Source organism: Athene cunicularia (assembly GCF_003259725.1).
Source record: "Athene cunicularia isolate RWA chromosome 2 unlocalized genomic scaffold, athCun1 chr2_part1, whole genome shotgun sequence".
In the NCBI taxonomy this organism is placed as follows: Eukaryota; Metazoa; Chordata; class Aves; order Strigiformes; family Strigidae; genus Athene; species Athene cunicularia.
This window is the reverse complement of record NW_020799095.1, coordinates 114,102,348-114,127,982: the sequence shown is the minus strand read 5'-3', so window position 1 is coordinate 114,127,982 and position 25,635 is coordinate 114,102,348. Positions and strand designations below refer to the sequence as shown.

Sequence of the window (25,635 nt, the reverse complement as noted above, 5' to 3'; positions counted from 1 at the left end):
CTCGACAGATGTTTATTTTAATGGTTATTTATAAAGCTATTACTAAGTTGATAAACTTAGTAAAATATTTTTTTTCTTAAATAAACCTTGTTTTTTTTCCCCTGTGAAGTTCAACTCACTTTTCCAAAGCTAGGAGGCACCAGTGCATCTCAAAAAATATGTCACCATAATTGTGAACTGAAAACTTTGGCTTGAGCTGTTTTCACTGAATTTTTCTAAAAATGAAATAAATTAATGCTTGAGACATATCCTAAATGTAGAAGTCAGTTAAAATTTGATCACCACAGCCCTTCTGCCTTCAAAATGGGATGTCTTTTGTAGCTTTTGACACTAACAGAAGTTCTTTCCCATCATATTATTTATTTGCTACTAATTTAAGGAGTTGTGCACATGTTATTTTTCACATCTATAAAGTAGCATTTCCATCTTTAAACTACTTATCTGCAGGGGGAAGTTGCTGTAATATAATGACCACAAGTTCATGTACATTCACAAGTGAAAGTAGTGGACAGTGCTTAGCAGGTTATAAATTCACATCTTAGCTTACTGCATACTAACTTCATCATATGAGCAAGCCCATGGCTATCATAAGCTGTCATAATTGAAAGACACAGTTATATTCCTTAATGTCATTAAAATTCCACATTTCTTTTAATTTCAGATCCTCTTCTGCGTGACTACTGGGTGTATGAAGGCTCTCTAACCATTCCACCCTGCAGTGAAGGTGTCACCTGGATATTATTTCGCTATCCTTTGACTGTGTCCCAAGTGCAGGTAACAGCTGTGCTTAAAGTGACCTTGGAATATGGTTATGAGCTAAAGGTTATAGCGTGCAAATATATATATCAGGACATTATATCTGTTCTCCTTGAAGATCCCATTAGATCAGTACATGGCTTTTCAAGTAAAGGTTAAGCCTTTTGAGTCACTGAAAGCAATGCAAAGGTCAGAGATGAAAAAGCTTGTTATCATTTATCATCTGCATTTAAAATAATTCTTTATTTAAGTGAAAGAAAAAGAAAGAAGTCAATGGGCAAAAGAAGTTCAATTCTTTGTAATTGTAAGCTTTCAAATATCACTGCTTTTTGATGTTAAAGGAACAAAAAAGCACAGGGAGACACTATGTCCTGGAGAATGAAAAATGTTAACATAGTACAGGCTAGCTATATTGCATTGAACTATATTTAACTTATCTTGCTCTTTTAAAATTCTGTGTTGTAATAAATGTCTAACGGAAAGTACCTATTTAAATTTAATTTCACATGTTTGTATTTGAAAGTTGGGGGTTTTTTTTTAATATATCTAACAGTCATGTGAGCCTTTCTATAGAAAACATTTCAAATCTGTCTACAGATAATCTCAGTAAAAACATTGAAAACTCCTGATGAATATTCTCCCACAGTTTGTGAGTCCAAGCTGAAGGAATGTGGGTTTAATTTAAGTGAAACTATCTAGAATTCCTGAAGCTGAATGCATTAATTTTCATTGCCTGCTCTGAAGCATGTGCAAACAGAAGGGGAAAAAGTATGAAAGGTGATAAATTCAGATTTTTTTTTTTTCAGCTTTAATAATCTAAAATTTTGCTAGTAATCCCAGCACAATTTTTAAACAATTTTAACTATTTGAAATTGGCAGTGTTCTTTTCATATGAAAACTGTATTCTAGTTCTAGTCATAGGATAAAAGCAATAGCTCCCAATAAGCTTATTTGTATGGTAGCTGCAACTTCAATGTATCCCATCATGAATCTGATATTTATTTGCTTATGAAAGGGTAAGTCTTATGGCTGCCTACTACTGAGTAAATGGAAACAGAACTCTGTTGGCATTATTGGATTCAGAATAACTTTTAAAGACAGAGTGCATTTCATAACTTGGCAGCTAGTTGTCCAGATATGATATAGATAAATAAGAGGACTTAATCAGAAGTATAAAGACTGTAGCTATTACACTGAGACATTGTATGATATTTTATTTCATTCTAGTTGCAGATTTGGTAGTCTCTATTCCCTTTTAATCCAGGCAATGAATAGAGAAGGGCACAGTTCAAGCCATCCACATGTGGTGGGAGATGATGGGAGGTGAATGAAAGAGGAATTAAGCAGGGACATGCAATTTTAGTTAATATTATTATGTACTCATTTACCACAAGAAAACAAGATGATGGAAAATGGTATGGAGGGGATAAATCTCCAGAAGAAGTACTGTGCCTGGGGAAAAGAATGACCCATAGTGCCTGAGGAAATGTGACTAATAACCATGGCCGCCTTTAGGTGAGGGGTGGCTGGTTTGTGTTGCTGCATTACTTTGATTGGTATAAACACAATCCAGCAAGAACACTGCAGTGATAGAGGGTGCACAAGTCATGGAGGGTTTTTTCACTGCCACTGACACAGTATGCAGATGAGATGTGGCACTGGAGCAGAGTGAGAGATTGGAGAGGACTTCTTTGATCCATCATATTTGTACTTGTAGATCAGCAGCATCTAGAAAAAAAATCCTCACTGCTAGCTATGAATGTAGCAGCATTAAAATCAAGGTTGTACAAAAAAGACATGAAGGACTTTTGCCAAGGTGGGATAAAAATTTTACTTACATCAGATACTGCTTTCAGATGTCAGTCAAATATGGGGACAAGCAAGTGAGAAACAGTGATTCTGGGTTTCTGAAGTCAAAAGCAACTGAGAATTCTCCAGGATGCCCAAAATAAGATTTTGGAGGTGCCAAAATATTTTGCTATAGCCTAAATATCCAAGATTTTAACTTGCAACTAGCATTTCTTGCTAAGACTTTTTTTTTTTTGAGACTTTTTTGCCTCAGTCTTTGGTGGTCAGGGCTCCAGCCACACTGTCCCAGATGCAGAAGGTAAAGGTGGGGACTGGGAGAAGGCAGAACCACCCACTGTAGGAAAAGATCAGGATAGAGACTGTCTAAGGAACCTGGAGGTGCACAAGTCCATGGGACCTGATGAGATGCATCTGCAGGTCCTGAAAGAACTGGCAGATGAAGTGACTAAGCCACTAATCATCATGTTTGAGAAGTTGTGGCAGTCCAGCAAATTTCCTGCTCACTGGAAAAGGGGAAACATAACCCCCATTTTTAAAAAAGAAAATAAAGAGGACCCAGAGTACTATAGGCCATTCAGTCTCACCTCTGTGCCCAGCAAGATCACGGAGTGGATCCTCCTGGAAACTATACTAGGGCACATGGAAAATGAGGAGGTGATTGGTGACAGCCAACATGGCTTCACTAAGGGCAAACTGTGCCTAATGAATTTGGTGGCCTTCTACGATGGGGTTACAGCATTGGTGGGTAAGGGAAGAGTAACTGACATCAGCTACTTGGAATTGTGCAAGGCTTTTGACACTGTCCTGACATCCTTGTCTTTCAAATGGAGAGACATGGATTTGGTGGATGGGCCACTCAGTGGTTAAGGAACTGGCTGGATGGTCCCACTCAAAGAGTTGTTGTCAACACCTCAATGTCCAAGTGACAAGTGGCATTCCTCGGGGGTCGGTATTGGGACAAGAGCTGTTTAAGATCTTTGTTGGTGATATGGACAGTGGGATTGAGCGCACCCTCAGCAAGTTCACAGATGGCACCAAGCTGTGTGGTGCGGCTGACATGCTGGAGGGAAGGGATGTTCCATCCAGAGGGACCTGGACAGGCTTGAGAGGTGGGTCTGTGCAAACCTCATGAAGTTCATCAAGGCAAAGTGCAAGGTCCTGCACATGGGTTGAGGCAATCCCAAGCACAAATACAGGCTGGTAATGAGTGGATTGAGAGCAGCCCTGAGAAGGACTTGGGAGTATTGATTGATGGAAAACTGTGATCCAGCCATGTGCACTCACAGCCCAGAAAGCCAACCATAACCTCAGCTGCATCAAGAGAAGTGTGGCCAGCAGGTTGAGGGAGGTGATTCTCCCCCTCTGCTCTGCTCTTGTGAGACCCCACCTGGAGTGCTGTGTCCAGCTCTGGGACACCCAACAGAAGAAGGACATGGACCTGCTCCAGTGGGTCCAGAGGAGGCCATGACGATGATGAGGGGGATGGAGCACCTTTCCTGTGAGGACAGGCTGAGAGAGTTGGGGTTGTTCAGCCTGGAGAAGAGAAGGCTCTGGGGAGACCTTATAACAGCCTTTCAGTACTTACAGGGGGCCCACAGGAAAGATGGAGAGGGACTCTTGATCAGGGAGTGTTGTGATAGAACGAGGGGTAACGGTTGTAAACTGAAAGAGAGTAGATTTAGTTTAGATATAAGGACAAAATTCTTTACTGTGAGGGTGGTGAGACACTGGAACAAGTTGCCCAGAGAGGTTGTGAATGCCCCCTCCCTGGAAGTGTTCAAGGCCAGGCTGGATGGGGATTTGAGCAACCTGATCTAGTGGAAGGTGTCCCCATGGCAGGGGGATTAGAACTAGATGATCTTTAAGGTCCCTTCCAACCCAAACCGTTCTATGATTCTGTGGTATGATTCTATGATTTTGGCTGCAAGTATATGTCCTCTTTTATGTGTGTGGCCATGAGTGCCTATGAGAGTTTCCATTTAAGGAGAGATTAGAAATGCATGGGCTTTTGTCTGTGGGAAATAAGAGGATGTAGTATACCATGTACCATTCTGAATCATTCATGGAAGGCCGGTAAAGGCATTTAATTTTATTAATCCTGCTTGTGGTATTAAAACAGATTTCAGTGCAAATACATTTCTAATGGATTTAAATACATTATTTTTACATGTGTCATTAACTTGTGGAACTTTCTTCTGTGGAGTACTAATGAACATGGCTTATGAAACTTCAAGTCATAAAGACTAGTAGCATCTGTGGTATTTATAGCTGTAAGATACAAATTCAGGGCTTTCTGTTTTCATTTTTCATGCCATAAAATAATCAACTTCTGAGTGTCAGTAACAAGTGACAAGAAAGAATGACACAGTCTGATATGGAATAGGTTTTATTACCTTCCTCTGATGAATATATTGGAGTTAATATATTGGAGACAAGACACTCTTCACATTCTGATTTTCTGTAATTAACATAGCAGTATTGATTAGCTTAACAAACTGTGGGTCATAAGGGGAAAAAATGAATAAAACTGCAATTCTAGTTCATGGTCACATCTATATATTTTCACATTTGCTTATTTTGAAACAATGGAGAAATAATCTGTTTTGGCATAGGCATTAATAGGCTGATAATTGCAAGGTAGAAAACCTTTTTCTGTTTCTCCCGAAGGCATTTATAGATAGTAAAGTTCAACTGATGAGTTGATTTGCTGCTGATCTAAGTCAATGTTAAGTGAAAGAAGATTCATCTCCATATGCACCTCACTGCAGCAGCTGGGATCTGAGTGTGTGGGTTATAGGAGTAGCAAAAGGGCAAGCCAGGACTGCAGTGTCAGGATTTGCTTTCCTGGAGACCAATGCTGTTTCCTCACAGGAATTCTTTTTTTTTTTTTTTGACCTGAGGCTTCACTTCCATCAGAGAACTGTTTCCTTTACGGGCCTCTCTGTGAGGTCTGGAAAAAGTGTGCAGGTAACTCTTCTCCCCTGGAGTGTAAGGGCTTTACAAAATGTGGTTCTTGTAGGTTTTTTTAATGACCTCAGTGGAAAGGAGCATGCCTGGAAAACTGCACCCTGCAGTGCTCTTTTTGTATATTTCTACCCTCCTTTTGTGGTTTTTATCATCCTCACTTGTCTTATGTTGAAATACACAGCCCAGAAAGAACTGTGTCAGCTGCATTTGTGGGACACCTCATCCATGCATGTACACTGCTGAAATGCAATAGGAGAAAATCGAAAACTCCCTCCTATTAGACCAGTAAAGAGCAGGAAATAATTGAAAAAGACTTGCTTGTGCTTCTCTCCACTATATTTAAAAAAAATTGGACATTTGTGAATAATGTGCTTTGTGGTTCACTGAACCCAGAACAAGTACATTGTCTAAGCCACTCAGAGTAAGGATTTTAAACAATGACGCAGCAAGGAGCTGTCGTTCTGCTGTACTCATTGTCAGAGTTAACTGGTTTTGTATTGAATGGTGATGTCTCTAGTCCTTTTGTCTACCTCATTCAAAATCAAGACCTCCTAAAGGACAGAAATAGTAACTAGCATATGGAGCTGGAGTGGGAATTGTGCAAAATTTATGTAGTCGGTGAAGTAAAGCACTCTCTGAGAGGTTTGTGGTATTCTCTTTACTGGGAAGCAGCTCTGTGTTCTTAGAAGGTGTCATAGAGGCATGTGAAATTTTCAAGCAGAAGGATTTTTTTTCTATTCCTCATCTAGAAGAAACATTTGTAGAGAAAACATGAAAAATCTTTGTTTTGTGTTCTGTTCTTCAGCAAATATTTCAGTGATAAGAAAGCAGTGATCAGGATCTGAAGTGGTAAAAACATCCTTGCAAAATTTTACAAAATACTAAGTGCTTTTACTCAGTAGAAATGTGACTGTTAACATTGTGTCTTTACACCTTCACTGGTTAGAATTTGATCCTGAATTTCAGTGTGAACAGGCCTAGGTCATCCTTAGTGTCTTCTGGGCATGAGAAAAACTTTTATAAATGTCTGTTCCTGTTGAAACTGTATGAATATCCAAGGATGCTTGGCTGTGTGCCTCTAAAATAGTTATTTCCTTGCAGTTTGTGCTGGGTCTTTTGTTTTACCCACAAGGTTTGGTTGGGTTTTTTTTTGTTTTGTTTTTTCCTACCTTATTTTCTTTCCCCTCTTTGCCCTGTTGATAAAAAAGGGGGAAGGGGGGAGAAGTGATAGGCTTGGCGGGTACCTGGCATTTAGACAAGGTCAAACCACCACACAGTCTTACAGGATTGACTTGTGGGGGATTGGGTGGAGATAGTAAGAGCTTCTATATGAGATGAAGCAGGGTAAGTGGGGCACACATATTGCTTTATCACATGGAAATTTAAAAGGGAAAGTAAAGTCAGCACAGCCAGAGTCCTTTTCTGACAGAACCACTTCTCAAGAGTGAAGCAGACCACCATGTGTAGAGGGACTCTGTTTCAGGGGTCTGAACCATGATATGAGGGACTAAACAAGGAGGCTGGTGATCTCAGAAGCAATTCCCCCTTGAAGCAGGGATACCTTCTTGACTTCCCTGAAGACTAAAGAGCAGGCACAGGGTCAATTCTACTTTCCTGACTGAAGAAACTGGAAGCTGCTTTGTGAGGAGTACCTCTTGGAGAAGGATTTCACTGAGGGGATTGTGGCAGAACATTTCTAGTTATGGTAGGAGACAGCTCACAAATGCCAGCTTTGCAGAGTCTGCTCTTCCCTCTCCTTCATCTGTGTTTGTTTGAAGTCTCTCATTCTCAAAAGATCAAACAAAAGCCATGTTCTTGTAAAATGCTACTTTCTAAACTATAATTATTTCAGACTTTCCAGAGTTGATTCACATGGTGAAAGAGGCTACCTTTACAAAACCCATTCAGCGATTTACTAGCACTTCACACCTGAAGACTTTTTCAGTTCCAAGCTTCTAGTGTGTTTGTTTTCAGCTTGCTTTAAATAAACAAACAAAATAATCTTCCAAAATAGGGGTCTGCCTCTAAAAGCACCTTCAAGGAGCTTTACAGTTCGTTCTGCTTTTTGAGTCTAAGCTGTTGTTGCCTTATGTCTCAGCTGCAAGAAGTTGAGTGTTGATTTCTAAGCACATTGTTTTTTGGGGAAAATAAAGCAAGGCAGAGCTAGCCTCTAAATCGAGTAAATAAGTTTGTATCAGTTCTGCTGTAGAGTGGAAAACAAGCAAGGCAGTTGTCTTCCAGGCTGTAGTAAGAAAGTATTCTCTGCAGGCAGTATAAGAATTAAGTGACATTACCTGCTGTTTAGTACCTCATTTCTTTTAATTCTGGAATCATACTTGCATTCTCCCTGCAATCCTTCATAGGGTAGTTTTCATGGAGAAATTAATTCTCTATAATCTCTTAGATGGTAAAAAGATTAAATACTTCAGGCTCCGTTTTTCTTTCTGTGTAGCTTCAGTTTCAAGTTATAGCTGAGATGGATAGTGAGGCATTACAGGGTCAGTGTAAGCACAAAGGCTCCTGCTAGGGAAGTCAGCCTTCAAGTAGGTTTGCTGTATCCAGCTAAGATAGCTTGTCAATATGCCAAAGCAAAAGAAAACACAATTTTCTAGTAGTTGTAACTACTTATTTAAAATACCAGACTCTTAAAGCCAGCACTGTTGCGCAGTAAGGTGTAATACTGCTGAGAAATGCATAGATTTTCTTAGGTTTTTATCACACAGAGCTTGATGCTGATACCACAGATGGAGATGAAGCTGCTCACATTCTTCCCCACACCAGATTAGATATAGAAAAATCTAAAAAGAATCTACAAAGTGGAAACATACTTGTTTTGGACCAATTGAAATGCTTTATATTGATTTTTGACTGTATTTTATTTTCTAAGTACCCTTAGCACCTACATCTGCAGAACTTTTAGAGCGGTACTTTTTTTTTTTTTAATTGGAAAAACTGTAATTTTCCATATAAAATGTCAGCAGACTTCTAGAGCTGAGAGTCTGTTCATAATTCTCCTGGTTTAGAAAATAATTTTTATTTAAATGAAGCAAAAATTTCAGGCGATAAATAAATAAATCACTGGAAAAAATTCAAAGTAATTTATAGTCAACCAAATTATTCCTGAAATGCACTTCTTTGAAGAAAACCAGAATGATTACTCTCATGTCACAACTGTGAGATTCATAGAATGTAGTCTACAATGGTTAGGAACGTTACAGATCCCAAAGAAGTGATGAAAAAGCAAAGGATAAATTTGCTAAACTGTGCGCATAGAAGTTCTTATTTTTCTCTGTATGTTAAATGTTTTGACAGTGATGACAACTATTTTAAGATGTTATTAATGATATATATTCACCTTAGTATATGGTACCTGAACAGTCCAAGTTTCAAAGCTGCAGAAGTGGCTGGACAAGGCTGATTTTGATCATTAGTCCCATAGTGAAGAATGTGTCTCATCTTCTTCATGTCTGTTTTTCTGCCTTTCAGATAGAGGAATTTCGTAGACTGAGGACACATGTTAAAGGTGCTGAACTTTTAGAGGGCTGTGATGGAATCCTAGGAGATAACTTCAGACCAACTCAGCCACTTAGCGATAGAGTCATCAGGGCTGCATTTCAGTAGCAGAAGAACAGCAAAATAAATCTTTATTTAGGTAAGTAAAAGCTTAGAAGAAAAAACATTGAAATAATTTTCATAGGGGAGATTTAGCTAAAGCAGAAAATTAACTGAGTTCTTTTCAGCTAATGTTATGATATATTGTCACAATTGTAAATTTTGACACTGTACTGTTTTATTTTGTCCTGTGGTATAATAATTTGGTTACTATTGGTTCTTTAGTGGCTGGAACAGTTTGGCTACTCTTAGGTTCTTCAGTGGCTGGAATCTAATACGCTATATAGTGAATGGAAATATTTGTATTGACTTCAGTAGGCAGTGGATCACGCACAGTTAGATCACAATTACTTCTTGTAGCTTCAAATTTCTCCTACTGCAGTGAGCAACAGCACAGTATGCCTAGGTTATGTGGTAGATTTCCCCAGTTACCGAGGTTCACTGATTGATTTCTTACCATGTTTTTAGAAGACCAATCATTGGTGAATCTTCCTAGTTTTATCTGTTAAAAAACAGCTAGTAGTTCTGGAAGAAGGCCTTTAAATCTTAAAGGAGGCTGCCTATTTTTTTGATACCTTCTTCTTGTTTTAGAACATTATTCTTTACCAACAAGACTGAATCTTGGGCAAAACTAATGCAGATACAAGAAGAAACTATTTACTTTTTGTCATGGATAATTTTTCATTTTTCAGTCATCAAAGTAGTTGCTGCTACTTGTCCTCAGCAGTATTTTCAGCCTTCATTGGCTCACAGAGCAAGAACTAAAGGATGATGTTGGATTCAATGTTTAAGAGCTAGTATACGTGTGAACCTGCATTATCCCCACTTCAGTTATTAAAACCTGTGTCATTAAAACCTGTAAATGCTGTGTCATGTTCCCCTAGCCTCTCACAGTTACAGGACAAATTTGCTCAATGTTCAACAGTTATTCCTAAACCTCATTATACTTAGTTAATCAATGTTTTAGAATAATGAAAAACCTGGTAATGGGATTCTTAGAGAACTAAAGAAAATTTGCTATCAAGACAACTAGTTACGTTGAAAGTAGTGAGTCAAGACACCAAAATTTGTGGTTGTTTTTTTAAATAACTTTGATACAAATAGTAAGACAGCTAATCTGGGAAGTCTTCAAGAAAAGAATGAATCTGTTCACTTACTTTCTTTAATATTTCCTACTACTATTTAACATAGTAAAGTTTTTATCCACTATCCTACTATAAAACTTATTTAAATAATAAAAATGATGGGGTACTACCCATTACCCTATTTATATAAAAGCATCAGGTTTTCTATCTGCACATTTAGAATGATAGAATGGTTTGGCTTGGAAGGAACCTTAAAGATCATCTAGTTCCAATTCAAGGACACCTTCCACTAGACCCAGTTACTCCATCCAACCTGGCCTTCAACACTACCAGGGAGGGGGCATCCACAAATTCTTTGGGCAACCTCTTCCAGTGCGTCACCACCCTCACAGTAAGAATTTCTTCCTTATATTAATCTAAATCTATCGTCTTCCAGTTTAAAACTGTTACCCCTCATCCTATCACTACACTCCCTAATAAAGAGTCTCTCCCCATCTTTCCTATAACCCCCTTTAAGTACTGGGAGGCTGCTATAAGGTCTCCCCAGAGCCTTCTCTTCCCCAGGCTGAACAGCCCCAACTCTCTCATCCTGTCCTCTTAGGGGAGGTGCTGCAGCCCCCTGATCATCTTCAAAGCCATATTCTTGCAAGTGAACCACTTCATCCAGAGTTTTACCTGGAAGCATACTGCTGAAAGGTTTTTAATAAACAATTTTGGGTAAGGACATTTATTTCTACATTAAATTCTTGCCCTATCTAGGTCAATGATGGAACTCCTTAATTCACATCAGGCTCTTGTGGAGTTAAGCCTCTTCAGACCATGCTCTGGGTCCAGCCCACAACTTCATATGAAGTTAACAAATGATCGGGCAGCAGATAACCCCTAAAGGAGATTGATAATTCAGTGCTTCCAAAAATGGATCCATTAAAGCTGAGCGGGAAGATTATTTTTCCTCCTGCATGTGTCAGAAATTATTAAATGGGCTGGGACAGTGTCCAACCATTTCATGATCCTTCCATATAGCATAAGCATTCAATATAGTATATGCATCTAAAAATTTCTGAAGTAAGGGTTATTTGTATTTTATAAGCCTATTTAATATCTGCATCCCAGAAGTTAAGCAAAGAAAGCAAAACATTGGTACTTTTATTAATACTGTTTTCTTATTCCCATATTTAATTTTGGGCACATCCCTAAGCTCAATTCTCAATTACATGGTTCTCTGCAGTCACCAAATGTCATCACTTTAATCTTGAAATGGATGTTTCAAATTCATCTCAGTTTCTGCATAAAAATTACTTGGGAAAATCATAGCGATATTAAAGTACAGTTTTTCTCAGAGAGTGAATAATGCCCTCAGGCCAGTGGAGGTAATTCAAGCCTGTAACAGTGAAATTACTTGACACGCTGAGTTTGAATTTTAAGCATGAAAGAGTTTCCTTTACAATGCTGGAATTGAAATGTAAAAATTTCCCCTTTGCTTTCATGTTTGAAATTTTATTGCATTTGTCAATACTTACAAAGATTTGTTTTAAATAATAAGATTTATCTTGGCCAAGCTTCACAAAATAATCTGCAGTTTTAATTCCCAAATGATCAAATTTTTAATGTAAAATGATAGTCCTCACTGTAGGGCTATGCTAATTACGGACTCTCAAGCACTGAAAAAGAACTTTGAGTTCAGGCATTATGTAGCCCACAGAAGAAATGGCACTTGGCTCTCTACACCTGATTGCATTATTTATCAGAAATTCATTTGGCCAGGTTTTCTTTTTAGTTTTGGATGCATTGGTGCAAATAGCACTGAACTAATCAAGGGTTCACAATATGTCCTTGCTATAGGGTTTGTCTCTGGGCAGCTGGAAAAATAAAGTGTAAAAAGAAATTGTGTGGCTTTGATCACCTTTCTTCTATGCAAAGCGGGAGAAAGGGAAGAAAAAAATCCTGACTGCTTTTAGTGATTTCCTCACACAGGTCTTTCCAGGAGGGTGTTGAGGAACAGCAGCTCCTCACACAGACCTCAGAGCCTCAGAAAAGACACCTTCCCTTGTTCCTAGGAATGGGAAATGGTCCTTAAGCTGGGACTGCTGACATCAGCTGAATATTACCATGAAGACAGTAGCAGATGGGGAGGTAATACTTTGTAGGGTGACATCTACAGAGTGATCCAAGAGGGAGCATTTCTTCCTTTCAAAGAGGAGATTACCTTTTATTTTAAAGCTTTGGTATGTCCTGAATATTACAATTACAAACACACTGGTGGGCTTTTTTTTTCTGACATGATGCCCCTCTGCCAGGGCTGCTGGAACACCTGTCAGTAAAGTTTTCAGTATTTTCTTTTATTCCAAGCCAGTGTGGTACAGCCACTTGCAGAACCTTGAGGAACATTAGTTTTCCATGACCTCATCACTCAGTTAGGGAAGGAAGGAGACGAGTATTTCCATAAGCGTTGTATACATAGGAGAAGAAAGAGGTTGCTTGGAAGGTCTAATTAGTTTTGACTGAATCGGAATGCATGCCATGTTCACAAATCTTCAGAATATCTATTCTTCAGCCTTGATTTAAACCTTGACAGGACTGAAACCGTTGGGGCTTATGATCAGTTGGCCTATGTTGATCTTTGATGCAATTTGTGCTAGTTTGTCAAATTGAAGGCAGAGTTAACACAAACATGGTATATCATGGTGTGTAACCTGAGGTAAAAAACTGATAAAGAACTATTTTTTTTTTTTTAAATGTTCCTCTATCATGAGAAAGCCCAGATCTCAAAATACCCTCCTCCAGTTCTAGAACAAAATTTGGCCAGGCTCTGAAGGGAGCCTTCAGGAGGACAAAACAGGTAGATCTTGTAGCTTCAGTGCTCTCTTTAATCCAATGGGCTTTAGAATAGGTTTGTTGCTATCTAGTTGGCCTCCTTTGGCTCTGCTTTTCTGCTAAAAATGCATCCCTCTCCCATAGCCTGGGGTTAATGAGTCTTTGGACTCTGTGTGGGTGTTTTTGAAATACATCCCATATAACAGCCTTTACATCCTTTCTCTCCTGCAGTTGCAGAAGTTTTCACATATGTTTCTTTTGAAAAAGCCATTTTTTTTCTTATTTCTACCTTCTTTAAATCATATCTAGTAGTGATAGACCAGTCAGTTGTTAAGGAATTTGGAGGGAAAGTTCAGTACAGATTTGCTTTCAGCTGTGGAAGGTGAAGAAATTGAGTCAATTTTAGACAGTGAAGAACAATAGAATCACAGAATAACTGTGGTTGGAAGTGCTTCTGAAGATCTAAAGGTCCAATTCTCTGCTCAAAGCAGCAGGCTGCTAAGGGCCATGTCTGGCTGGGTTTGGAGTATCATAAGGATGAAGACTCCACAGATTCTTTGAGCAACCTGTACCTATGTTTGACCACCCTTGAAGGGAAAAAGATTTTTAAAAATGTGAAATGAAATTTCCTGTATTTCAATTTGTATACGTTACCTCTTCTCCTTTCACCGGATACCACTGAGGCGTCTGGTGCCATCTTCTATACTTGTTATTATAGTATTATACACATTGATAAGATCCCTCTTGAAACATCTCTTCTTGAGGCTGAACAGTCCCAGCTCTCTCATCCTTTCCTACTATGACAGGTGCTGCTATCCCTTAATCATCTTTGTGACCCGTTCCTGGTCTCACTCTGTTATGTCCATGTTTCTTTTGAATTGGGGAACCCAGAACTGGACCCACTAGTCTAAATGTTTCATCAGTGCTGAGCAGAGGTGAAGGATCATTTCCCCTCACCTGCTGTCAATGTGCTTCCTAGTGCAGCCCAGAAGACTGTTGGCCTTCTTTGTTGCATGGGTGCGTTACTGACTCATGTTAAACTTGTTTACCAGGACTCCCAGATCCTTTTCTGAAAGGAGAGAGAAATGATAACATTGTGACTTTCTCACTGTTACCACTAGGTTTTTTGATAACTTCACACTTGACTCAGAGCCCTTGCTATGAGAATCAGACTATTTCTTGATAATCTCAGGTGATCTTGAAAAAATATTTGTAATTATTATTGTTATACAGCAAAGCTTAACAATGGGGACAACAAAAGCTATCACTCCTAGAAATCAAATAAGAAAAAATTTAAATCTTCCATTTTATTAAAGGCTAGGTTTTTTTCAGTTTGAATCCTGATTTACTAATTTTAAACATGTGAATCGTGAGTATTCCAACAGGCTATTTTATTTTGGGGCTTACAACTTTACCTAATGGATAAGTACTTTTTCAGTAGTGTATTCTTTACTGAAGACAGCATCATTTGTAGTTTCCAATGGATTTATTAACCTTTCTTTAATCCTTGTTGCTTTACATGTAACTGATTTGATAGACATGCCTTTCTCCTCTATTATGTCAGTGGAACAGCTTTATCTGTGAATGAGCAAGATGTCTGATTTCAAACACTTGATTATCAATTTGAATTGATAATGCTGCTGAATTCAGTACAACATGCCTAAATGTCTTCCTTCCTTTATAAATCTGGGTGTCTAAGCATGGCTCCATGCATAGAATAGTTAAAAGGCATTGCTCCCATTTACTAAGAGGAGGTCAAATAAGTGCCTGGTACAGAAGTCAATAAAATCAATGAGATTCTTTTAATAGAAGGTGGTAAGAGCTAGTTCTAAAAAATAACTAGCTAAAATAATATTGAAAGAGCATTTTCTTTTAAAAGTGGTAAACTTTAATTTACTTTCCACTGAACATAATTAATAAAGTATTTGGTCTCCAGTGTGCTGTCTCAAAAGTGCACATCCCAGACACTCTTTTGTATGCATAAAGAACTGTCCACCAAGTGTGATGATGGCTTATATCTACTCCATCTACCTATATGCATTACTCCAGTTCTCCTGAATATTTTTTTTTGTGACTGGTTCAGAAACTACTGAAAAAGCATCAATTTTTTATATACACAAATGCATGTACACATTCATACATACACATACATCTTTGGTAGACCTCAGACTGTAAGTAGCTGCAAGTTTATCCAATGTCCTGTAAATTATGATAGAAGAAATTAATTTGGATTAAAGCCCATTCTTAATATAATTATCATTTTCCTAGTTGTACATTCAAGATTAGAGAAAAAAAAAATCATTAAAATACCAAGGTTGTGCTAGGCCAGAGGAACAGGAAGGAGTAATTTAGGGTGGGAGGAACAGACACTGCATGACTGATACTACAGGGACTGCCTGCATGATAGTGAGAGGTCTGAGCAGACAAGCAGAAATTGGTACAGCTTCACTGTAAAGAGAGAGGGCAATGTGGTGACTGTATCCGGTGTGTTTAGTGAGTGGATAGTGCTTATTACTTGCTTTTGAAGCTGCAGAGCTGCTCCTGTGGCAGCAAAACTGTGCTGCCCTTTCCACAGGACACTGATCAGTGTTGCCAGTGAGAATGAGCTAATACTGAACAGGTAATGGTACACTGCCCTCTTTGTGGTACTGCACATCGTGTGGGAACTAGGTTATAGAATATGAAGGGATATTCAAATACAAAGTGAGCTATGGAGCTGTGCCTTGCCTTTGAGAAAAGGAGATAAGAGTGGCATGCTGATATAGTCTGTATTTCTTTGCTTAAGCAGATCTTCGTGAGCTATGCATTTGCGTGGAGGTTTACCTTACTGATCAATATGTGTCTTTACTCTCAGTTTACTAGTAACCTTTGTAGTTGCTGAAGTTCACAAGCAAGTTGCTCTGCGAAAGTTCCAGCACTTGGGCATTTTATCCTTTCCTGTTGTGTAGAACCAGAGCTGGAGTGAGCTTTCAGCAGCCATGCATCATTAGGCTACTGTGACCATTCTTCCCTTTTTCCTGCTTTAAGAAAAAAAAACAAGCACAAAGATTATCAACATGAGTTCTTCAGAAATACAAACACCAATTTCCTAGATTTGATGAAATATGAGTATTTATGCTGCTTCTCGGCAAGTGATTTTTCATCTGTCATTGTTTGTCTCCATGAGTTTAGGGTTTGTGCTTAAAAGGAGGTTGGTTTAATTGTTAATTTTCAGTCTTTAAAAGAAACTCAGCTTCATGTTATCAACAAAAACAACTATTGTTATCCCATTTTTAAGAGCTTATATATAGTGCCTAACACTCTGCTGCCACTTCAGAGTACTTGAAAATGTGCTTACATTTGAGTGTGTGACTACAGGAGAGGGGGCCAAACAGCTCTGGCTTGTGAGCCACACACCATAATCGGAGACCTACTGGAAATATACCAAAACTTTTGGAGCGTTCCGGGGACCAAAAGCCTCAGGAATATCTGAAAGGTAGTGCCTTTTCAGGTTACTTCCCACTACTTTGTTGTAATGGCAGGGAATGGGGGTGTGCACTGGATTGTAAGTGATCCCTGTAACGTCCACCTAACATTTTTTCCTGCTGAGGAAAGTTGTCAGTAGCAAACCACTTTTTTGCTTGTGTGACATACCTCTGACATAGGGGCCACAGTTTAGGGATTTGGTAGCCACAGGCAGCCCAGGAGTCACTGACATAGGAGGAATTTATGCTGTGTCCAGGCCAGAGCATCATTATAGGGACTGATCAAGCCCTAAATGAGAAAGAAAACCATTTTGAGTTGCAGCCATTTCCAGAATTAGTACCATACTGGAATTACCCTTGTTCAATCCTTTACTGAGCTCTTCATAGAAATACACAAATATTGGTGGAGGAATGGAAAACAGTCAAAATCCCTTAGCCTTTAAGGAAGAAGGAAAAAAGAAAGAAGATACTCTGCTTCCTTTTCAAAGCTAAAAAAATCACAAGGTAGCCTAGGAATCAAACCCCTACTTATGCTTCAAATAAGATACTTCATGCTGACAACGGCTCCCAAATTTCATGACCTGTGACTCTCTATCAGAATCACATATTCTTTGCTATCCACAATGCACTGTTATCATCAGCTTTTTTTATGAAAAGCATTTTGAGAATGTAATTTCCTGCTGCTTACCATTAACCATGTATGTTTTGTACACAGCTACTTGGGAAGTGATAATGTAGCTGGGAGTGCCTGTCATAAAAAACACCCTCACAGTACATTTATTGGTGTCGCAGATGAAAATATTAACACAGTAATGATTTAGCAGTAAATCAAGATTTATTAATGACTAGCAGCATTTAATCATTAACCAATTGAAAGATTTACAAAATAATTCAGTAAAATATGATATGATTAAAATAGCAACTTAACTACACATGCGAAGATGACTAAATTCACACTAACTTATTATACGGTACTTTAAAACAATACATATATACATGTATATATTTTCAGAGTGAGTGAAAGAAGATCTAGCTCAAAGTTAAAATTTCCCTCTTCTCGAGTTTAGAGTAAATAATCACAATGCATTGGTATTCCTCAACGGGCAGTAACTGAGACTTGAGTGGACCGACTTTGCCCTGGCCTCCCATCAGCTCCAACAGCGGATGGTATCTCAAGGGTTTTGGTACTTGAGAGGTGTCCGAACTCAGAGGAGGTGCTGGTCACAGGCCTGCTCCAGTCTGGGAAAGCTCAGAGGGTCTCACTTGGGGTCACTGTTTATAGGGTCCAAGATAATTTTCACTCTGGCCCAGCTTGAACAATGAGGTATGCTGGTGTCTTCAACCAGTTGCACAAGAACTTGATGAGTGTGCAATTCTCCTGTTGTTCTCAGTTGATGGGGAGAACAGGAGCCGGGCTGGTCAAAGGGGCACCCTAATGCTCTTTACTTCTATTACCAGTCCTTAACTCCCCAGGTTGGTATGTGGCCCCGGAGGGGGTTAGAATCACACCAAGCACCTAGTGGCCCAACAAGGAGAAGTGGGAGGGAGGGAGGAATTGCACCACCACAGTTGGTAATTTCAAAACAAAAGTTAAGAGTGTGAACACCCACTGAAACACTGTCATGTTAATTTCACTTATGGGGAAAATGCTGCAAATTAGTGGTGAGGCAAAACAGTAGGAAGCTTAAGTCACCTTTGATAAAACTACACCTGTTTTTTAAAATACAGACACCAGGTTAGTATGTGTGAAATATAGTAATGTAACAGCTCTCAAATGTCAAGGATATTAGAAAGACGTACAGGTATACAGACAGAGAAGAAAGCCTGCAATATGCATTCCTCCTTCAGCGATGTTATATATGTTAGGCAGTGGGAGTGCACTCTTTTACCTAGATGAAATCACACAGGAAGTTTTAAGCGGAACATTATTACTCCATTGAAACTGAAGATCAAGGTAGTCACAGCTCCTCACTCTTACTGGAATTTGTAATTCTAATGATTTCATATGGATGAAAACAATGCAATGAAAGCATGCAAACAAACTCTTGCTAAACAGACAGCAGTGTTTTAAAAATAAATAGCAAATAAGACTGTTATTTTGGTTACTGAAAATGTTTTAGGAATACCAGCAGTGGCTGTGGTTAGCAGTGTTTTATGACTAATGCCATAGATGTGGTGTTATGACAGACCAGTGCTACAAAGCAAAACTTAATGTAATTTTTAAAAGATCTTGATGCATCCCCAGAGCTCATGAGAAACAAAGGCATACTCTAGTTAGCTAGATGTTGTTAAATGCCCACAGAACTGGATATAGACTCAATAAATTGTGACCTTTTCATGGAGGGAATGCAAAGTGTTTCAGGAAAGATAAGGATTCATAAGGTAGTCAGTTCTCTTTCTGAGGCACTCTGAATCCGTGCCTGACCATACTTTCAGGTGCTGTTTTTAGGAAGGTATAGGACAATGATATTGTGTAGTCAGTGTTAAAGTGGGTTTTGCTGTTGATTTTTTTTTAAACTATTTAAACTTTTTAGTTTAACCTAGTGTTAAGGAGGAGAAGGCAAGATACATCTATAGGGGAAAAAAAACCAGAGACTGTGAGACAATAATGGCAAGGAATATGGTAAGACAGAAGAGGTGGAAAAACTCTCCAGAAAGCAGACTGACTACTTTTAAGTAGCAGAAGAAAGTTTTTGATCTTGTGTAGTGATCTTGACCTAAGGCTGCTTCAGTGGGGCATCTTATTTCCTCCCTATCAGATGGAAAGGCGTATTATCATGGCCATCCTATTTCATTTCTCCGTAGTCCGTTTATTTGCACTTTCTCAACACTTCTGGAAGACTTTGAAAAATAATCCTTTTCACTGAAGTTTTCTTATATCTTCTCTTTTAAATGTATTCTGTCTATTACTATGGGAACATTGAGACCTTTGGTTCTTAAGAATACACCAGTTTGGCCCTGTCTTTGCTTCTGCTGCTGCTTCTTGTTTCTGAGATAAAGTTACAGTCTTGCATTTATCCCAGTTTTGTACAAGGAAATTTATTCTCTGAGAGGAGAATACAGAAGAATTAGAAAAAATATTTTGATTGACCTTGTTAATATATTATTTTTTTTTTAAACCATGGGTATTGTGATAATAGATCTCAGATTTTGCAGATATTTACACTGTATGGCACTGATCCTGAAAGCATCTCTTTGGGAATGGTTGTCTGATCTGTAGAGGACTCCACCAGAAGCAGTGGGACTCTACTATATGTAGGACTCAACCTAAGCAAAAGAAATTTCAGAGGCAGAAATATAATGTATAAACAAGCAGGGCATCTAGGCAATTTTCTGATTATAATACACATGCCCATTTGTACAACTGTCGCTCAAATATAACATTTCCAGAAACTTTTCAGAAGAAAAGTGGGTATCTTCATGCCTACATAAACCTTTAGCCTAGTGTGTTACTTGACCACATATATTATAGACCAGTACTATTAATTTAGCATGGCAGAAAAATTATACTTAAACAGGAGTAAAAGGTAAACATGAGTAACAACACTACCAATATATACAATCAGTCTTTTGTCAGACAATATGTTAAGTATTTCTATAACAAACGCAACTGAAATCTTCAGACTGGCTCATAATTAGGCTGCTTTCCAAATGTAATGCAGTAATACAATAGCTGCACAAATCCCAGTTCAACTTAATTTCACTGACTTTGATTTTTGGACTAAAAGCATTAAGCTTGAACTAGTGAAAAATGTACAAGATGTGCATTCAATTAAGGAGCAATTAGATACTCAATCACCCTTACATCACACTAGGGATTATCCAAGAAAGAAGAGAGATACTACTCACTGCAGTGTATAAAATAGTTTTCTTAATTAGTTTAGCACTAATTGAGATTGAGAAAGTGTCACTGTGTCACAGCATTAATTTGCCTACATGGAACCTAAGAACACAAAGTTTTTGGCTGCTTTCGAGCTTCCTCACTCAGATTTTTGAGTCTAATTCCCTGATTGCTTCTGTCCACACAAGAGGAACCTTCTGTTCACTTGAAGGAGGGGTTGGTCCCTGCATCCTCCTCATTGAGAAACATGCCAAGTTTTTCCAGAGATGGAGAATAACTTGTTATTATTAGATTTTTTTTTTAAATGTTAGACCTTTACAGCAAACTCCAGAAAGAACTGGGAATCCTTTGTGCTATTACATAGAGTGTAACAGTGGCTAAAACCAGCTGTTCTGTGAAGGGCTTACAGCCTCTCTTAGGAGGCAGCCGGTAGAAAGTTCTTCAAGTTGACCATCAAATGGTCCTGCTGCCAGACACCATGACTTCTGGGGATATTGGATGGTAACAAGGGAGCACGTGGAAATCGTGGCACAGATTCCGAATTCTTAACAGCACTGCCGGTGACTGGGAGCCTCTACACTCCCTTCCTCCTTAAAAAAATGAGAGGAAACTCTACAGAGATGTGCTGACTCTTCCTGCAACCAGTGGTAGCCCCAGGTGACCATTTGCACCCAATCACTTACATATTTTTTGTGTGTACATTTTGAGCTATAGTTAGCACTAAAATAACCTCAGGAAAAAATGAGATTATTAGTAAACCAGAATGAAATAGTTTGGCGCTCTCATATCTACGACTTCTGAACCAAGAGCATTGGGGCAACCTGAGCAGCTGATTTCCTGAGGTTATGCTGACGCACATGAATATCTGTTTGCATGGAACCAAGTATAGATTTATTTCTGATGCTAATGAATAATACTGCTATTAGGAGGGACAAATTGGGTGATTGCTTTCTATCTCCTAAGACCACCTGATTCCCCTGAGAGCTGTGTACTCAGCACTTAACTTGGTAGGGCCCATAAAACTGTAAACAGTAAAAAATTTTCTGTGACTAGTATATTTTCCTTCCTAGTTTATCGCCATGCTCTCCACATTTAGAATCAATTACCTGATTGATTCAGAAAGCCAATTGCAAAGCTTTGTTTCAAGTTAATACGTTCAGCACTGCATTTAACTTTGTATTTTTATTGCCATTTCCTCCATTGCTAGTAAATCCTCCATCACTGGCTTTACCCTAAAAGAGAAGAATCAGGACCATTATGTCACTGAAGTATATACCCTGAAACTGCCCCCACCTGCTGTCATGAAATCCCAGCTTTTAGTTTTCCCTGTCTCCCTGGCTGGACATAAACAGTCTTTCAGACCCACTGCAGAGGAATTTCAGTAACATAATTGTTCCATTCTCTTTTCAGAGAGGGAGAAGACAATGCTCCCACAGTGCCTCAGATGAGAAATGGAAACTTTTGAGGCTGCTACTTCAGCTGAACCACAAAGCCTGTATTGTTTGTCTTCATCTAATTCAGCCTTGATAGACAGCTGTGCCAGTTGGTCTGTCCGCGTGGTCCAGTGAAATTCTGGGAATGGGGCTGTACGTTAAAGAAGAAAACACATTAAATCTTCCAATTCACACTGTTAACTATTTTTAAATGGTAATATCATTGCTTATATAGTTTCTTTGCCATAGCATTCAGCACAGTGGTCTGTGATCCAAATAGTACTAATTTTAAACTTAGTATGAATGTTGATATGTAGAAATACTCATTATTGTTTTGAATGTTAGATTTAATTTTATTCCATATCATCTCTTGTACTTTCAGTAACCATCTTTCTGTAGAGGGGAAGAGTATTCTATAAAGCTAATAAAAACATTGTTCACAGAGAGTATTATACAAATTCAGAGTTAATTTTTGGGCAGAAAGAGCACTTCTCTGCCAAATCTAGGCACTTAAGATGGTTTATCTAAATAAGGCTAAATGACATTTGCATTACTAGGAATCTTACTGAAATAAAGGACAATTTTGAAATAAGGAAAATTAACTGGTATAACAATAAACAGAATCATCTGGATTATTTTCTACTTGGTGAGTCATGGATCTTTGCAAAGAAATGTTCAGTTCAGGCAGAAAATGATCAGCCTTTGTTCTCCTGTGAATTATGACAGTTCTGTTTGTTCTGTACATTGCTGAGGATGGTGGTCTGGGGACCTGCTCTGCATGTCCTGAGCTCACTGCACAGCGTGGGGGTTGCCACACTGGGCCACACATGACACATCTGACAGAACAGATAAGGGAATGGTAGTCTAAGCCATCTAGTCAAGCTCATATCTTCTGATTCCTGCAAGACAACAGGATCTGAAGGACAGAGTCAGTATGGTGGTGGGCAGTAGCTTTGATCACCATAGCTATCAGTGAGGTCCACTTCAGTAGCATGAGGAGGGCAGGTTTATGCAGAGACCTATGTGAGTGGAAGAACACAGATGTCAAGATTCAGGCTGGGGCACAATAGAGATGCAAACTGAGGTTCACAAAGGGGAGGTTACTCCCTTGGAGCAGATCCCTGAGTCATCAGCAGGCAATGGTAAATGCCGAGTCAGAAGGCATGCTTCATCCACCTCCTCAAGGGTTACGGGAGAGCTGCTGCTGAACAATGAGCTGCAAATTCTCCAAGTCACTTACATGTATATTAGGGACAGCAACAACAATAGGACAAACCTACACACCACATGTGAGCTGGGTGAGGGGGGTGGATACTGCTGACTGCTCCATGTGTTCATAACTCTGTGTACTGCAGAAACATGTGCTTCCTTTGGAGAGACACACAGATGCCCTTGACAGTGTGCATTGCAATAAATGTGTAGAAAATTTACAGCAAGCAGTGCACCATGAAGTCATCTGTTTATTTTGGGCTTAGCAGAGTAGCAATTGGCATCTTGCTCTTTGGGCCTATAGAAAATTGCATTTCTTAGGGTTATGTTTAAGGAAGTCCTTCTGCACCTTCCACTCAAATTTAATGAAGTGTAAGTCCACTATCTAAGTCAAGGGGTTCAAGATTTCAGTGCTGGCCAAAACCAAGTTTTCCATCTGCAATGTCCTCAGCACTTCCATAATGTCCATGTAGCAGCTTCACTGGCTGCTGCCCCTCTTCTTTCATCGATGACTCCCCAGGCAGCCGCAGCCAGAGCCCAACCCCAGCACGCTGGTCGCCAGAGCCTGGCCTCCCACTGGTCTACATCTTGCCATAGGGCAGGGAGGAGTTTCTGCATAAAGTCTGCTGCAATGGCCTGCTATGCCTAGGCTAGACTGTCCACAGTTTTTGACAGGAGCCTGATAATTTGTCCTAGATGTCAGGTTTGATATTAAAATCTTGAAAAAAACGCCCAAGACAAAGCCCTGTTGGGTGAAAGTCAGCTGTTTTCTGCCAGTTAAAGATCTATTCCTACCTTCTTGCGCCCAGCAATGAAGGAACCCTCCAAATGCGGAGTGACCCACATTCTGAACCTGGCAATTCCCAGGTTATCTGCACAGCTCATTCGGAAGATCTTTTCCCTTTGCACACAACATATTATTAACTACTAAGTATTAGTTGAGAGGAACTGTAGTATTAATATGGCAAATATTGACATTATGATGAAATCTGAACAAGATTTATTTTCGAAATAAATGTGTTCCTTATCTTGGAGCTGGCTGATGTTATTCTGGCTCTGAAACACAGATATATTGCAAAGCCAATGATGTAATGTCTCCACCAAAAAGTCCATTATTTCCCTTTCCTGTGCTGCCTTCCTGTGTTTGCTGTTCTTTCCTGCATTGCCTTGTGCAATGAACTTCTAGTCATATAAATACTACTACTGAGAAATTGAGATTAGTAAATTGGTCTCAATATTTGTCAGACTTTTTTTTTTTGAAAGAGGAAAAAAAACCCCACTGGTAAAAATACTTATAACTGTTTTTTGTCTTTAGAACTAAATTTAATTGTAACAACAAATTCATTCACAAAACACACTCTTTCTAATTACAGATTGGTCAGCCCACGTTCATGGTGTGTTGGGAAAAGCTAAATTAGTCTTTCTGGTTTTGGTAGGAATCTTCAGGGAGGAATTTGCAGGAAGGGCTCTCTGTGTATTACTTCAGTTACACTGCACCGATGAGAGGTTTTATGGAGTGTGGCAAGGCTCTGCTACTCTCTGATTAGAGTTCCACATGCCTGCCTTTGAATTAACATTTTTAAGAAATCATAAAAACTGATAAAGGTGTTCTGAGGATAGTGTAAGGCCCTAAATGAATAATTTCCTCTTCATGCCTACAGCCACTAAAATTCTTCTGAATCAGATTGCTATCTGCACTGGAAGTATTTTTAAAGGTAAGTATTAATGTGTGTGATGCTCCACATAATTTTAAAGATTTATTAGAAATGCAAATTACAAGTTTCCAAGAGGTGTTGAGCAGTTACACACTTGTTGATCAAGAAATTAATGACATAATACTTAGAAGCAGCTATGTGCCTCATGAGGCAAAGGCTGGCTCTGCTTACCTTCTGGTAAACTTTAGAAAGGTATGGGGAATAGGAAGAAACCCAGCTCTTGGGAGAAGGCAGGTGTGCTGGGGCAGAACCTCTGCTGTTGATGATCTTCCCTCTGCAGGTGATGTGTGCTTTGGGCTCCTCTCTAGTTTTCTGAGGCTGCCAGGAAAGCTTAGAGGCTTTAAGCTCTCAGCTTGACTTCAGACTGTGGTGCGATGCACTTTGCACCCCAGGCTGTGATCCTGGGCTCCCACCTGTTAGAGGACTCTGAAAAGAGGACACATTTTGGCCTGCCTTTTCCTCCTTAGCTGAGTTTCATGGTGGGATCAGCCATGGAGTTTTAGCTTTGAAATGTGTTCTTCCTCTATACACCAGTGCTGCCTGCTGAAATGTCAGGCACCTGGAGAACTATCCACCACATGTCCTGAGGCTGGACCATGCAGAACGTGTTTGGAAGTGTTTGTGTGCACATTTATTTATGAAACTGAGTGTCATTGTAAGCACACATCTGTGTGTATTCGTATCTTTAGAATGCTATACATAGAAAAACTTTTTAAAATGAGGACAATTCAAAATTAATTTTAGAATTTCTAAGTAAAATTAATAAATTCTAGTATGAAGACTGTGTGCCTAACAACAGGTCATCAGCATATACTGTTGGTATTTGATTGGGTATTTTTCCCTTTGCTTAATGAACATGGTTAAAGTCCCATTCCCTTCTCTTTTCCCTCACTATCCATTATTCAGTCCCAGGTCCTGTATACTGAATGC

The 25,635-nt window shown here is 39.1% G+C and overlaps 1 protein-coding gene across 1 annotated transcript in view; it reads left to right on the top strand.

Annotated features, from left to right (window-relative positions):
- The window catches only part of CA8 (carbonic anhydrase 8), a gene marked incomplete at its 5' end in the record, with an annotated part of 52,000 nt that extends 29,587 nt beyond the window's left edge, over window positions 1–22,413 (top strand). Inside the window, 3 exons of the mRNA XM_026841464.1 lie at window positions 662–774; window positions 9,019–9,184; window positions 21,759–22,413. Of these exons, the coding sequence (XP_026697265.1) occupies window positions 662–774; window positions 9,019–9,153 (248 nt within the window). The remainder of the gene's footprint in view (window positions 1–661; window positions 775–9,018; window positions 9,185–21,758) is intronic.
- Between the last annotated feature and the right edge of the window lie 3,222 nt (window positions 22,414–25,635).